Genomic DNA, 16,967 nt, shown 5'->3' on the forward strand with positions numbered 1-16,967 from the left:
TTATAGAGGGACTCTTAATTTATTATGTATCATGGCAATATTTTAACTCATAAAATGCCCTAGTTTTTCTCAGTTCATTTTACTCTTTCAGGAATTTTTTTCTGATAAACTATTCCAGTATAACACTTCCTAGAAAAACTGTTTTATAGTATTTGGTTGTGAAAGTCAGCACAAATGGGTAGAAATGCAGTTTTAAACTTACTGGTACAATGTTTTTTCTACCATGAGCCTGCTTTCTCCAACTTGTTTGGACACAGAAACATCATCATCATCTAGATGGGTGAGATGACAGATGTGGATGGTGTGACCTTTCAGGTCAAAGTGGATTTTGGCTTTCTAAGATTTTCAAAAAATGAGTACATGCAGAAGTTCGCATTTGATCAATGTTTCAAAGATGCTGGCAAACGTAATTTTATGGACACTTAGCATCTTGTCTCCCCAAAGCAAATCTTCTCCTTAGCTAGCTTGAAGTGAGCAAATTATGCCTCTTTATCACTCTCACAGGGACCCATTCTGAAATTGTTTGTCTCCTAAAGCTTTCTGATCTGTTGTTTGGACAAAGCTCCTTGGTTAACTGTCTCTCATGCAATTTTAAAATGCATTGCATAATTCAAACAATGCAAATGTATGTAAAGTGCTTGAGGTTTGATGTTGCAGATGATAAATTGGACGCAGGTGTTCATTGTTTAATTGTACGATAGGCTATTTGTTTCTACTTGAAACATTCTCAGCACGGCCCTATAGCTGCAGAGTGGGAAACCTGTGCGTGCATGCCTTTAATTTAATTCAGCTCTACTGCATAGATTGTTCTTTGTTGGGCAAACATCCCAGGCAATGTTGCAGAAATAGTCTTGTGAATGGTGTTCAGGCTGGAAGGATACGCACTCAGGTTATTGGTAGCCATGGAGTGCTACGTGATGAGCAAGAGTTTCCTAACTTCTTGTGCGTGTATTATAAAAGTTTTGAAATTCTTAGAATCCCTTCCCAGGAAAATAATTGCATTATACACAAAGATATTTTTCTCGGTGATTTTTCAGTCGCTCTGAGTCACAGCCATTTGCTTCTTATTAACAACCTGCCACATTCTCATGGCTTGTTTATGTGGAAGCAAATTGGAAGCACCCTTTGTGGCGCACCGTCTGGAGTATCTGCATGTTGTCAGTGCACATACTCCCGTCTCTACGTGCAGAGAGCCAACCCAACATATGTCTGATTCTGCTGACCACCAAAGAAATGGCTTAGGAGTGGGAAAGGTGACAGTGAGGAATGACGCGTAGCTAGGTGGCAACCAGTGACAGACTCAACAGGTATGGGAAGGACACAGTGGGGCAAGCCGGGAGTTAACGTTATTTGTTAAGGGCCCCCTTACAGTTCAACACCTGGCAATGCCGTCTACCTCTGGCACCAGGTGGAAGGGCATAAGATAAGCGGGAGTGTTGAGAGCTGCTTAAGAAGCAATGCAGTCTTGTGCTCATCTGCCTACCATGTTCGGATGCTGAGAAGGACAGGGAGAGTGTGGCACTGTCTGTCTGTGGGAGCACACAGCTGCAGGAGAGTGTGAGTGCATGCTTGCAGACAAGAACAAACACATGATGCCAGCTGCCATCTGTGCCTTGTCACAGATAGGATCAACACATAGTGTGCCTGCAGACTGCTGAATGTGAGAGTGCCTTCTTACAGGGCTGACACACAGTGTGCCTGCAGACTGCCAAATGGGAGAGCTCCTTGTCACAGATGGCTGACACACAGTGTGCCTGCAGACTGCCGAGTGGGTGAGTGCCTTGTCACAGACAGGGCTGACACGCAGTATGCCTGCAGATTGCCGAATGGAAGAGTGCCTTGTCACAGATGGCTGACACACAGTGTGCCTGCAGACTGCCAAGTGGATGAGCACCGTGTCACAGGGCTGACACACAGTATGGCTGCAGAATGCTCCCTCTCAGCAAGCATCTGGGGCCTTGGTGGTAGAAGATCTCTCCTATGAAGGGTGAAGTTGATTAGGAAAGCAAACTGCATGTCACATAGGAGCTTGGTGGACCTTGGAGATGGTGACAGGGAGAGTGAGCTTTTGGATGATGGGGGTGTGACCAGCAAGGGAAGGCACCCAACCCTCCTGGGAAAGGGCAGGGGACCCCTTTCGTGGCTGTTTCAGGGAGATGAAATCAGAGTAATGCCATATGTATCTGCTCATCTTGAGCATATTTATGTAAGCAGCTCAGTGTTTTGTGTTACGTGAGTTATAAGCATGTAAGAATCTAACCGCATAAAGCCAAAGAGAACTCTAATTCCTGGGAAAACAAAGAGTGGCTCAGGAAGGGAATTTTAATAAATGACCTAGTCATGGGTAGTGTTTACACAGCCAGTGATGTAAACATTCAGCATGTCATTAGCCAAAACTAGGCGATTGCAAGAGTGAGGAAGTAGGAGTGTGCATTGCAACAAACCTGGGAGGCGAGAGGACAGGGTTCTTTTTGGTATGTAATGGCCGAGAAAGAACCATAGAGTGGCAGACAGCATCACAGTTATGGTATTTGGAGATAAAATGTGGTAGAGAATGGGTCTGTGGTAGCTCTAGGTCTCCGCACCTCTAATTCAGTAGTCCCCTCCTGTTCTCCCACCGAGCCCTCCTTGACACATTCGTCATTATGGATTTGGCTGCCTGACCTGCTTTGGATGTGCCTACTAGCTGTGATGTGGGTGGATCTGTGCCAGGGACACTGCTCCTTGCCTGCTGCTGCTGTTGCCATGAGGAAGGCAGGCTGGGGTAGGTGGCTGCAGGCTGAGGATCAGACCTGCCATCATTTGATGTGTAGTTGTCCCATACAGCCCATGACAATGTGAGCAGGACATGAAGCAGACTGCTGCATGCCGTGGGATGTGGTATATACATGTTACTCCCTGAAGATTCTGTTGTACATGAAAATAAATCCTAGAATCAAAGCAAGCTCAATGGTTGCCTTCAGAGAAGACCAAGGTGTAGAAGGCAGGGTTCCATTTTTTTTATAACAGAGGATTGTAGGGGCATTTAAGTCTGTAGGTCATGTGCATGTACGGTGGCCAGAGATTTGAACTAGAAACCAAGAAGCAAGCGTGTTCTATCATAGATGTGTGGTGGTGTTTTATAAAGAAAGGAAGCAAGGAAGCAGGGGTTGCCAGTAATCTAGAGCTCTGTCATGTGTGATGGTCTGTTGTTGTAAGAGGAGCAATTGGAACATGGACATTCTGTAGGCAAGAATAAATGGAGGTTTCTCAGGGTTGGAGCCTCTGTGAGGCCAAGCAGCTTATTTAGGGTTGGGGGAAAGGTCAGAGGAGGGGTTGCAGGTTCCCACTGAGGCTGTGACATGGAAAGTCAGCATTCTGAAGGAGTCCTACAGGGATGCCCAGTTAGGGTTCCAGATTGATTACAAAAGCGAGTTGTTCAAGTAAAGATGCAAGCCACCTCATCTTTGCTGGGATAAGATGAGTGACAACAAAGTGAACAAAGGGACAACGCTTGTGTTCTCTTGGTGGGAGCGTAAATTGTGGCAGTTATTTTAACACATAGGACAAAGGGTCCTCAAAAGATGAGAACTTGGGAATAGGGGCCAGCATTGTGACACAGGGAGGTGTGTTTCTGCCTGGCATAGAAGTCCTGGTTCAAGGTTCTGCCACTCTACTTCCAATCCAGCTCCCTTCCTGGGAAAGCAGCAGAGGATGATCCAAGTCCTTGAAACCCTGCCACGAGCATGGAAGTGCAGGATAGTGTTCCCAGCCCCTTGGCCAGGCCTGGTCCAGCCGCAGCCAGTGTGGCATTTGGAGAACAAACCAGCAGGTGGATCTTTCTCTCGTTCTCTCTCCTCCAACCCTGTTTGTGTGTATCACTCTGCCTTTCAAATAAATAAATCAATCACTGAAAAAAAATTCAAGTAGGACTACCATGGGATCCAGCAATCCAGCTTCTAGGTGTTTGTCCAGAGGAAATTAAATAGGCCTTCATAGAAATATCTTCAATGATGTTCCAATAACATGAAAATGAAGAATAATTTGCACTAGCCAAGATGTAGTATAAGCCGCAGTGGTCAGTGAATGAATGGATGAAGCCGATGTGATCACACAGGCTTGCAATAGGAGCATCACTCAGTGATGCAAAGGGTATCCATCCACTTGTGAGACAGGGAGAGAAAGTGGGCAAGGGAGGGGAAAGGTGAAGACGGGGTGCCTTGTCAGAGTTGCACACAATCTCCTTACAGAGAAAGTAACCATCAGGCATGACAGCTAGGTTTCTAGCACTTTTCAAGTCCCAGTTGAGACACTTAAGAAGTTAAGTAATTACTCTGGCTTTATTAAGGGCTTGCTGGAAGCTGGATTCTGTTCCAGACCCCTCATGTGTACGGTCATGCGTCTCCTCTGCGGTGCCTGCCGCCCTCCCCTCCTGAAGGGGAAAGGAGCTGAGGGACAGAGCGAGCAGTTTTCTTTGCTCTCTGGAAGCTGTGCGGCTGCCACCCTGTCTTTCTGACTCCAGGATCCATGCTGGAGCCTGGCAGCGCTTGTGGGTCCTCATAGCCACCAGTTTGTATATGCTTCCATTAGCTAAAGAAAACCTGCCTAAGGACACACAATGAGGTTTTATGGGAAAGGCAGAGCTTGAGTGAGAGACAGAGGGAGGTGTTTCCCACCTACTGGTTCATTCTGCAGTGGGTGGCAATGACCATTGCTGGACCGTGCTGGACACAGGATACAAATTCCATCTCAGTCTCCCACATGGGTGCAGGGCCCCCAAGGGCTTGGATCATCCTTTGCTGCTCTCCCATAGAATGTGCAGTTTGTATGTTCTTTCAATTACTGTTAGAAAAAGTTATGTGGTAGAATCGTCTGACATGTGAGTCATACCCTGGGCTTATCATAATTATGGCAAGATTTAATATTTTATAATAATAATACTTTACAAATTGCTGTATTTAGATTTTAAATGTTCTATAACTTATCACCAGGACACTAGCTGATTTTTTTTTAAAAAACATGCATAATTTGAAATAGAATTCTAACTCTGACATAACATTTATTCTGAGGAATGTTTTAGCTTCATAGTACATTATGTACAGTGATTTTAATGCAAGAAGAAATAAAATTACAGTGTGTACAACAGTTTTCAAAATGTTGATGGCCGAATAGGCATTTGGCACAGTGATTAAGATGTAACTGGGCATGTCCACATTCCACATGGAAGCACCTGAGTTCATGTCCTGGCTCCATTTCCGACTTACGCTTCCTGCTGGTGCCAGTCCTGGGGGCAGCACCAGGCGGCTCAGCTGCGTGGGTCCCTGCCGTCTCCGTAGGAGGTACGGGTTGGGTCCCAGGGCCTGGCCTTGGCCTGCTGCAGTCCTGACCATCGGAGGCAGCTCAATCAGTACATGGAAGATCTCTTTCTGGGTGCAGGTATCATTCTTCCAAATGAAATGAAAATAAGGAATAAGAATTTTAAAGTTTGTAAAAACTGTGTATTATAAACAACCTTTGCATGGAGTTCAAGAAATTCTCAGGAACAAAATAGACTTTACATCAATTCCTTTTTTTTTTTTTTGGTCAACTTTTGGATGTGCTCTTGGCAAACGTATAAAAATTCTAAATGACAGTGCTGTCCTGCAGTCTTCCTTCCCACAGTCAGTTTCTTCTGAGATCTGCACGGGATTCTGTTCCTCCTTCCTCCTCCTCCTCCTCTCCCTCCTCCTCCTGCTTTTTAAAGATTTATTTATTTTTATTGGAAAGGCAGATCAGATCTATGGAGAAAAGGAGAGACAGAGAGAAAGATCTTTTATCTACTAGTTCTCTCAAAAAATGGCCTCAACAGATAGAGCTGAATGCGCTGGGATCCCATATGGGTGCCGGTTCTAATCCCGGCAGCTCTACTTCCCATCCAGCTCCCTGCTTGTGGCCTGGGAAAGCAGTCGAGGATGGCCCAGAGCACCCATGTGGCAAACCTGGAAAGAGTCTCCTGGCTCCTGGCTTTGGATCAGCATAGCACCAGTCATCGCAGCCTCTTGGGGAGTGAACCATCGGACAGAAGATCTTCCTCTCTGTCTCTCCTCTTCTCTGTACATCTGCCTTTTCAATAAAAGTAAATAAATCTTTTTTAAAAAAAGTGAAATTATCTAGGAAAGGTGTCCTGTGACATATTTAAACAGAGTAGCATGCAAACTGAGATTCTTTTGGTCCCGTTTGAACTCTTTAAAATCCTGTTATCTTTTCTGCTAATTGTGCAGATCACTGTAGTTACATATTTGCTGCTTCAAGTGTGAAAACATTTCAGCAAAGAATGCTAAATGCCTCATTCACGCCTTGCCTCCTTAACATCCTCCTTAAATACGTGTGTGTTACGTTGCACAGTGCCTGGCATCTTCCACCTTAGCAGCATCCCCTTCAAGTTTTGTTCATTCTTTCATTCTTGGCATCCCCTCCAGGTTTTATCCAGTCTTTACACTGTTATCAGAGGTTCTTTTCTCTGATAGATGCTCTCATATAAACTAGTGATTTATCCACAGGGTTCCCTCCAGACATTCCTCTAGTGCTGCAAACGCCTTGGTTCCAAGTCCGCCTCCCCCTCAGCCCTTGGTTCCTTCTGGACACAGCACTACCTTATAAGTAGCTGATACAGAGCTCAGAGCACTCTGTGAATATTATTTGCCCGACTTACACACTTGCGCACCCGTGTGGATGGTCCCACCGACAAGGGGTTACTGCCATTTTCCTGAGTCTGGAAGAGACCACTGCACTTTGTTCTCACAGTGAAAGACTGTTGCTTCCATACTCAGTAAAGAAGTGCAAGTCTCTTAAAGATATGTTCATCTTTTAAATGTTCAAATGAGCGAGAGAACTGTGACATACAATTGCCATGCTGTAAGGGACTTGAATTTCCAATGTTGTGGATAGTGATAGTGTATGAGTTTTTTTTCCCCTGGGTCTTCCTTGATTTTCTATTTACAGTCGAATATGAATTCAAAGGCTTAGTTGTTTTCCAAATTGTGTTTTTAGCTTGTTAACTCTTTGGCATGTTTGCTTGTGTTTCCAAAACAGTGTAGCGAGTATGACTTGGACTTTGGCACTGAGTGCTTGCAACTGGCCCTCAAGTATTGTGACACAAAAGCCAAGCTCGTGGAGGGATCACCTGATCTCTGGAAGGTAAGCAGGATGGAACTGGCCCTAGCCCCGCTCTGCACACACTTGTGACAAAGACATGGCAGTCAAACAGGAGTCGAGAAGTCCCACCGTGTTTATGAAGCTATCCAAGAATAGTATCACATGCTGGCCTTGCCTGAAGACAACTCGCTTTGAGATAATTGCATCTGATTCAGCTTTCCTCTTTCCCTTGGGTTCTCTCTGTAGGTTCTGATCCTGTTCGCCCAGTGGCCTTGAAGCTGCATCTGTGCTTCCCATCATGGCCACTTTCCCTTTCTCCCCAGTGTCACAGGTAGAAAGTAAGTGTGCCCAGTTCTGACCTTGTGGGAGACCTTGGCTGACCCACTCTCTACCACTCACTGGGAAATGGACTCTTTCTTATGTCAGGGCTCAACTCTAGGGGTGAAAGGAGTTATCCTGGGGGTACGTATGGATGCGTGTTTCATGAGACAGATGGGTGCTGGACAGTGCATTCTGAAACAGAGTCGGAAGGTCATTCATGATTCTGAAATTGAGGTTGCTGCTTCTGACCCACCCATAGCGTCTGGATATTCCCTACTTACACCAGTTCTAAGTTGCTGAAAGTTCACAAGCATATTTTCTCATTGGACTGAAAGCAGAAAGCTGCATGGGTTGACGGGGTCTTTTGCCCAGCCCTGTGATGAACCATGCTGTATGCTAAGACCGCTCAGAGGTACTTAGAGAGTCCAGATTCAGAGTCCCAGAATGTCTACATCCTTGGAATGCTGTTTGGTCGAGAAAACTTGTATTATGACTCATTTAAGAATATCTTAGAATCATTAACCTGGCAAACAAATGTTTTATTCACTTTGTATCTTTTATATTTATGTGACTGGATGGTGTTATAAACATCAGTTATGGGAATTTTGGCAATGATCAGTTGGGTATTCTGTTGAAGATCCTGTCTGATATCCCTGTACAGCTTCTTCTGTTTGCTAGACCTAATTTGAAGGCCAAGTCCAAAAGTGTACATTCTGGGGTGTTTCACTGCTTTGGACAAGTTCTCTGCCCTTACTTTGACATTGTCGGGGTGTCACTCTGGGTGTTTTGAGCTTTCGTTGTGCTTGTGAAGCACTCTAAGAGCTGTGGAAGAGGAGGCAGCAACTCATTACATTTTGATCCTCACCTCTCCTCTCCCCGCTTCCTCCCTTCCCCTCACCTCTCCTCTCCTCCCTTCCCCTCTCCTCCCCTCCCCTCTTCTCTTCACCTCTCCTTTTTCCTCCCTTCCTCCTTCCCTCCTTCCTTCCTTCCTCCCTCCCTCCCTCCCTCCTTCCCTCCCTCCTTCCCTCCCTCCCTCCCTCCTTCCCTCCCTCCTTCCCTCCCTCCTTCCCTCCCTCCCTCCCTCCTTCCCTCCCTCCTTCCCTCCCTCCTTCCCTCCAATTGTTTCAAAATCGGAGCAACAAAGAGGGGAGCCTGAGGAAGGGGAGCTAGTGAGAAAGAGCAGTTATTCATCTGTTGCTTCACTCCCCAAGCCTACTGCAATGACCAGGGCCCAGCCGGGTGGAAGCCTGGAGTCAAGGACTATATTCAGATCTCCCATGTGCGTGGCAAGGGCCGCAGTGGTCAGGCCTTCCTCCAACACCTTCCCAGGAGCATGTAACAAGGAGCTGGACTAGAAGCAGCAGATGGAACTCAAGCCTGCATCCTGATGTGGGATTTTTACTTCTTTTTTTGAGGGGGTCTTTGTTTAAACATTGCGTTGCTCTAATCCTAGCACTTAGAGCACAGAACATAGTACTTGTAAGTACTTGTTGCATTGAATGGTTCAATAAAGTTCATTAAAATGCATGACATAGACCTTTAATATGTATTTTTATATGTAAATACCTATATGTATATATATATATATATATAAATCTTTAGTTTTTCCAGATATACATTAAATATCTGGTATTCAAATGTGTCATACCAGAATTGTTTCAGATTTCAAAGTTTTTGAGATTTTGGAATGTTTCTGGATTTCGCAAGTTTAATATCTGTGATCTAAAAGTTCAAAATCATGAATGTCCCAAGACCTGAAATCTATTGTGCACTATGTCAGTGCTCAGAAGGTCCAAGATTTTTTTAAAATATTTATTTTATTTTTATTGCAAAGTCAGACATACAGAGAGATGGAGAGACAGAGAGAAAGATCTTCCTTCCGATGATTCACTCCCCAAGTGACCCCAACGACCGGAGCTGTGTGGATCTAAAGTCAGGAACCAGGAACTTCCTCCCGGGTCTCCTACATGGGTGCAGGGTGCCAAGATTTTGGGCTGTCCTCGAATGCTTTCCCAGGCCACAAGCAGGGAGCTGGGTGGGAAGCGGGGCTGCCAGGATTAGAAATTGTGCCCATAGAGGATCCTGGTGCGTTCGAGGCAAGGACTTTAGCTGCTAGGCCACCGCGCTGGACCCAGATCAAAGATTTTGGGCTTTTCAGATCAATGATGTTCAACTTGAAATAGAATAGTCTTATAAGTTGAAACTTACCATACTGAGTTCCTAGGTTTAGTTGGCATGTGCTTATTTTTCAGGTAGGATGTCATGTCCTATTTGACTTTAATAGATGTGTTGAATGGCCAAGCCTCTTAGTTGCTGTTTTAATTCTGGAGGGTGAGATCTAGCTCAATCCATGATACACTTGGTAATTTCAAAGTACAGCAGGGGATGGGTCTACTTTGGGGGAAAGTATACTGGTTCACCTGAACAACAGTTTCCATTCACATCCAGTCCAGAGCTACGCTGCAGTAAGGCAGTCCAAGTCTGATGATAATTTGGAGAAAATCGCTCCAAATGGGCTTTTGGGCGTTATCTGGGTACTTGGCACAAGAGCTGCTAAGATATCAGAGGCCTTTTTGGTGCCTGCCTTGTGTTCTCCATCTTTCAGTTGTGCAGTGTAGGAGGCCTGGTCCTGTAACACACTGCACTTCCAAGCTCTCCACCAGGGCTCAACAGCTAGGTCGGAGACGTGTCTGCCACGGAACAGATTCACACAGTGACAGACTGCAGGGCAAGGTGCAGATAAAGGAAAGATCATCGCTGTTCTGGGGCACATGCTGGGCCCCTGTCCACACTATCTGCCAGAGCCATGTAAAGAAAAGCCTTAAAAGGTAAACCTGGGCCCAGTGTGATAGCCTAGTGGCTAAAGTCCTCACCTTGAATGTGCCAGGATCCTCTATGGGCACTGGTTCTAATCCCGGCTGCCCTGCTTCCCATCCAGCTCCATGCTTGTCGCCTGGGAAAGCAGTCAAGGACGGCCCAAAGTCTCAGGACCCTGCACCCATGTGGGAGACCATGAAGAGGCTCCTGGCTTTGGATTGGTTCAGCTCCAGCCATTGCCGCTGCTTGGGGAGTGAACCAGCAGATGGAAATTCCTCCTCTCTGTCTCTTCTCTCTATATATCTGCCTTTCCAATAAAAATAAATAAAAATAAAAAAAAGTGAACCATATGTGTGGTAAAGATATCTTCAGACGGATGTCTATTTAAAGTGGATGGGTCTTTGCAAACTCTTACAATATCACCAAGAGTGCAGCCTGCTGATTTTTTCAATTTAAGAATTTTGTCTATTTTTTATTGGAAAGGCAGGTTTATAGAGAGGAGAAACAAAGAGAAAGACCTTTTGCCTGCTGGTTCACTCCCCAATTTGCCACAATGGCTGGAGCTGAGCCAAAGCAAAGCCAGGAACCAGGAGTCTCCTCAGGGTTACCCATGCAGGGTCACCATGCGGTCCTAAGGTTTTGGGTTGTCCTTAACTGCTTTCCCAGGTCACAGACAGGGAGCTGGATGGGAAGTGGAGCAGCTAGGACATGAACATATGGGATCTGGACTTAGAAGGTAGGATTTAGCCACTGAGTGATTGTGCTGGGCCCAGCCAGGTAAATTTTAATACAGGGGCTTTTTCCCCTGCTGGCTTCTCTTCCCAGTACATGCCTGACTGTAAAACAGTACTGCTTACCTTCCTGTTGAAATACTATCATCTTCTCTTTCACTCTGATACGTTAATTATGTTAATAAGACATCAGGCACTGCTGCCATATCCTCTTTCTTCAGAATTTGAAAAATGGATCCTCAGCCATTTGTAGACTTAGAATATATTTTATTCTGAGTTTGCTATGCTGGTCTAATCTAGAGTTGGTCTGCATCATCTTCATGGTTTCTTTAACACTGAAGGTTTCCCCGGGGGGCCACTATCTAAGCTGTCTTGCTCCTTCCCGCTCAGGTTAAACCTAACAAGCCCTTGTCTGTCCCTCAGGTGACCTACAGGCGGGATCTGTCGGCCGCCGAGTCCATCATCAAGGGTGAGTGTGGCCTTGTGACTGCTCCCCCTGTGCCTCAGAATGTCAGCCTGCTCGGGATTTCTGATGACAGGTGGAATCCTAGTGGTCTCCGGAGGGCCAGTGTCATGTCTTATTTGGTTTTCAGCAATAATTACATTTTATTTTGTATTGCTTACTTTCAAAAGGAAAAATGTCATTTATTAGGATGTCATGGTGCTTTTGCTTTTTTTTTTTTTTTTACTTTTTATTATTTTATGATACAGTTCCGTAGGCCCTGGGATTTCCCTTAACCCCTCCCCAATTCCCTCCCTCCCTCACTGAGTTTCCCTACGTAATTACTATAATATAGTTCTTCATACACAGCCGTATGTCCATCATTGAGGTCATGGACAATGGCGGAGAGTCTAGCATCCCGTTGTTGATATAGTAAACTGTTTCATTGGGAGTCCATCTTTGTCTAGAAGCAGAGATGCATACTGCATTGTATCCCGCATCTAGACAAGACAGTCCCCACCACGTAGTTATTGTACATCCCCTTAAATGAAAATCCACAATAGAAAACCAAAACAGGGAGAAAACTAGACATTTACAATGCCATGAAGTTAAGTTATATGCTGCTAGATACGATAGTCTCCATTATACAGTTGCTATACATCTCCTTAAATGAAAAACACAAAACAAAATCAACAGGAAGGAAAGAAATTAATAACACTATGAAGTTAAATAACATGCTGCTGAATGATTAATGTGTTGCTGAAGAAATGAAAAAGAAAATCAAGATCCTTCTGGAAGAAAATGTTGCTACTGTATGATCTATGAGTCACTGAAGAATTTAATCAGAAGAAAGTGTTTTTGAAGAGATGAAATTAACCATAACAAAAAATCAAAATCCATGAGATAGTTTTCCCTGATTTTTGTTGGTGAAATGTGTCTCCGGTAGGCAACAAAAAGATGGGTTTTGTTTGTTTAATCCAGTCTATCAATCTATACTGTTTGAGTTTTAGCCATTTACATTCAGGGTTATATAAATGGGTGGTAATTTGATTCTGTCATTTTAGCAATGGGTTGTTCATTGATTTAGTCTTCTGTTATTTTACGAGGTTGTTCTTCGCATTTACCTTTGGTTTTGGTGGGCGCTATTCCTTTTCTCTGTCAAGAGAACATCCTTAAGTATTCTTTGTAGGGCAGGTTTGAAAGAGGCAAATTCTTTTTTATTTTTTTCTTTTAAAAGATTATTTACAGAGAGGAGGAGAGACAGAGAGGAACGTCTTCTGTCTGATCGTTCACTCCCCAAGTGACTGCAATAGCCGGTACTGTGTCGATCCGAGGCTGGGAGCCAGGAGCTCTTCGGGTCTGTCACACAGGTGCAGGATCCCAAGGCTTTGGGCCCTCCTCGACTGCTTTCCCAGGTCACAAGCAGGGAGCTGGATGGGAAGTGGGGCTGCTGGGATTAGAACAGGCACTCATATGGGATCCCGGGATGCAGAGCGAGGACCTTAACCACTAGGCCCGAAGCAAATTCTTTTAACTTTACTGTGGAAGAATTTTATTTCATTTTCAGAGACAAAGGAAAGCTTCTGCTGGATATGTTATCCTGGGACAACAATTTTTTGCTTTTAGAATCTAGAATATGTTGCTCCATTCTCTTCTAGCCTGTAGAGTTTCCTGTGAGTTTAATTGGCATTCCTTTATACGTCAATTGATTTTTTTCATGTACACATTTAAGATCTTTTCCTTATGTTCAATTGAAGAGAGCTTGGTTATCATATGTCTTGGTGAAGATCACTTTTGGTCAAGCCTGTTGAGAGTTCTGTGCCCTTCCTGGATGTTGTTTCCCAATTCTTTCTTTAGATTAGGAAATTATCTCCTTATTTCATTAAATATATTTGTAAAGCCAGCTTCTCTTTCTGCACCTTCTGGGCCTCCTGTAACTCTTATATTTGGTCTTTTAATAGTGTCTTTCAATTCTTGAATACTTTTTCTGGCCTGATCCAGCTCTGCTTCCAGGTTTATGTTTGTTTCCTCCTTGTGACAGGAAATATCTTCTAATTTTGAGATTCCTTCTTCTGCCTCCTTCATCCTATTTTGGAGACTCTCCACTATACGTTTGATTTGCTCCACTGTGGTCTTCATTTTTGATATATGAGCTTCCATTTGATTCATTTCTAGTGTTACATATCCCTTGAATCCCTTGAATGCCTGCTTTATGTGCTTCTCATTGTTGATAAGAAGCTTTATAACAAGTGTTTTGAATTCTGTATCCCCCATTTTCTTGCTGTCTTCATCAGTGAACTCTGAGGTTGGCAAAGGGTTTTGCTCCTTTGCAGGGAAGTCTTCAGTAATATTCATTGTGCCTTTATCTCTTCTTTTGCTCTTGATCATTGTACTTTTGGTTATCAGATTCTTCTCCTTGGGGCAGGTTTCTAAGCTCTGTCACCCACAGGCCTACAGTTCGATTTTACTGATTGCAGTTGGTACATGGCTCTTTGTTTGCAGTCAGTTATGCCACTTCCTCCAGCCAGTTCCAGGTCTGGGTTCTTAAGTTAGATTTCCACCATGATCTTCTTAGCCCCAGCTCCTGGCTGACCACTCTCCACCTCCTGTGATACCTGGCTGAGGCTGCACCATTGTTTGTACAACCTTTCTCCTACTTCCGGTTGGAGCAGGTCCCAGGATTATGGAGATACCAGGTGTTCCATATAGCTAGGTTGTTGTTGGTGCTGATCTTGCCGGAACCTGTTGGCCATTAGGTCTGAGGATCATGTGAACTTATTTTGACCCATATGATGCTGTAGTCAGTATTATTTTCCTGTGGGACCAGTGCAATGCACTGAGCTCAGTGAGTTCTCGCAAGCTTAGCAGATGCACAGTTCACTGTTGTCCCTGCAGTCTTGAAACTTTTGCCACACTGTACAAAATGGCACCTGATGTGCCACCACTAGAGTTTTTGATCTACTGGTTGTCAGGTCTGAAGGCTACTCAGACCTGTCTTGGGTGGAATGTGTAGGATACCATGTTGTTGCAGTTCACTGAGTCAGAAATGAGTTCACTCCCAGCTCAGTGTATGCACAGTGCTGTCCATAGCCCTTGCCTCCTTAAACAAATTAGTGCCTGATATGGCTCTAGGGGACCCACTGGGCTGTGAAATCCTCCCTGTTCTTGCACTGCCAGTCTCTGGCCTACCACTCTCTCTCTGCTCCTGGTCAAATCACACAGTCCAGAAGGACGGGCAGTTCTTTGTGTTCACCTCCTGAGCTCCCGGTAGATGTCCCTTCCCACTTGGTTGCTATTGGAGCTCTGACTGTAGGTGTGATTTGGATCACCACTTGCTGAATACCACTGGGATATCCGTCACTGCAATACCACACTGTTGTGCTTTCTTGTGTCTGTCAGTGTCCAGGTACCCCTCTGCTGTTCTATTCTCTCCTATTTCCTGGAATGTGCCCTCTCTGCTTCACACTGGCTAATATTTCTCCATCTGTTTAAATGTGTCTTTACCCTATTCCGCCATCTTAATTCGCTCCATGGTTTTGCTTTTGACAATGGAAATACTTCAGTCCGTTTGAGAAAATCTCTGATATTGATATGTCGGTAGAAGGGAAAGTTGAAAATCTTCATAGTGATAGATTAACCATTTTAAAGAAAATTGTTTATTTACTTATTTGGGAGACAGAGAAGGCAGAGAGACAGGGGATGAGAGAAAGCTACAAACTTTTGTTTTGTCCTTCAAATACAGGGCAGGGCTTTGCCAGCTTCATGAGCCAGAAACTTCACTCAGGCCTCTCATCCAGTGACTTGAACCATCTCAGCTGTCTTCAAGGCGCACATGAGCAGCAAGTTGGAATCAGGTGCCAAGCTAGAATTTGCAAGCGAGACATGAGGGTATTAAGAACTGCATATTAGTAAGGTTGCAAAAGTATTTCACTTAAAAAAAAACACAAATTTTTTTACATTTGAAAAGATGAGAAGCGATTCCTTCCATCTACTGGGTCACTCCCCAAATGACCTCAGCGACTGGAGCGGAGCCAGGCCAGAGCTCAGAGTGGGTAGTTCGTTCTGGGTCTCCCACATGGGTGACAGGAATCCGGGGACTTGCGCCGTCACCTACCGAGTGCAGGTTTGCAGGATTCGCTGACCGTGCAGCTGAGGTGCACAGCCAGGCAGGCTGGTAGGGGCGCCAGACTTTGGCCCCTTAACCAATTCCCTTCTACCTTTCAGAACGGCACTTGTCTTTGCCCGGCATGCTGTCATGTTGGGACACTGGGCAGCACCTTCCCCAGAAGGAGCATTACTTGGTCAGAAGGGAGACACCAGATTGGGTGCTTCTTAAGTCCCCATTTTGATCTTGCAGTGGCTGCAATTTTGTTCTGTGATTTTTAGAAAACGACAAGTGTAACTCCTTTGCTGACCTTTTTCATAACATTGACTAAGGTTCCGGCTGTGTAGAGGGAGTTCATTGTATCCTCAACTAGAACTTTTGGGACCCTCTTCAAGGTGTACCAGGCACCTTCATGCTGGGTTATGGCTTCCTCTCTCCTAGGCTGCAAGAACTGTGGGATGCATCGCAGCCCAGGACTGGCCTCTGCTCACCAGCTATCAATGTGTCCTTCTATTTTTGCCTCCCCCAGTTGTGACAAAGATCTCCCCCTTGTGACCTGATGTCCTCTAGGGGACAAAACTATGTCAAAGTGAGAACCACTTTTTCAAATCTATTCCCGGGAAGAGCAAAGGTGTTCACTAGTGATAGAAACACAGTGCTTTACAACATGCTAATGACAGACTTCTCCGCATGCAGGTGATGGCTAAGGAGGCTCAGGGTTGTTTTTAAAGAATTATTTTTATTGGAAAGTCAGATTTACAGAGAGAAGGGAAGAGAGATTGATTGATTGATTTTCTTTTTGCTGATTTATTCCCCAAATGGCCACAACAGCTATAGCTGAGCTAATCTGAAGTAAGGAACCAGGAGCTTCTTCCAGGTCTCCCATGTGGATACAGCATCCTAAAGCTTTGGGTAATCCTTCCATGCTTCCCTAGGCCCTAAGTGGGGAGCTGAATGGGAAGTGGAGTATCTGGGACATGAACCGGCACTGTATGGGATGCTGGTGGTGTGAGGTTTTGGATTAGCCAGTTGAGCCTTCAAGCTGGCCCCTGCTCAGGGTTTTGACTGAGAGATGAATTTATAGGGCCAGCTCTGTGGAGTAGCAGGTAAAGCTGCCACTTATAATTCTGCCGTCCAGTGTGGATGCTGGGTCATGTCCTGGGTAAGTCTCTTTTAATCCAGCTACCTGTGCAAGACCTGCAAAAAAACAGTGGAAGATGGCCCAAGTGTTTGGGCCTGTGCCATCAACACGGGAGACCCAGATGACGCTCCTGTCTTCAGGCCCTTTGGGGAATCAAGCAACATATGGAAGATTTTTCTCTAACTGAAGTTTCAAATAAATAAATAAATCTTTTTTTTAGAAAAGAGATGAACTGGGCCCGGCGCGGTGGCGCAAGTGGTTAAGTCCTCGCCTTGCACGCCCGGGATCCCATATGGG

At 45.0% G+C, this 16,967-nt stretch overlaps 1 protein-coding gene across 3 annotated transcripts in view; it reads left to right on the forward strand.

Moving 5' to 3' along the window:
* CRPPA (CDP-L-ribitol pyrophosphorylase A) overlaps positions 1 to 16,967 on the forward strand; it is a 231,552-nt gene that overhangs the window by 62,358 nt on the left and 152,227 nt on the right. For 2 of the 3 annotated variants that reach the window (XM_040965017.1, XM_040965019.1), the window contains 2 exons: positions 7,051 to 7,155; positions 11,406 to 11,451. In XM_040965017.1, coding sequence (XP_040820951.1) covers positions 7,051 to 7,155; positions 11,406 to 11,451 — 151 coding nt within the window. The remainder of the gene's footprint in view (positions 1 to 7,050; positions 7,156 to 11,405; positions 11,452 to 16,967) is intronic. The other variant, XM_040965018.1, reaches the window with a different exon arrangement.

Source organism: Ochotona curzoniae, unplaced genomic scaffold (genome assembly GCF_017591425.1).
Source record: "Ochotona curzoniae isolate NIBS_2020 unplaced genomic scaffold, NIBS_Ocur_1.0 scaffold_3835, whole genome shotgun sequence".
Lineage (NCBI taxonomy): Eukaryota > Metazoa > Chordata > Mammalia > Lagomorpha > Ochotonidae > Ochotona > Ochotona curzoniae.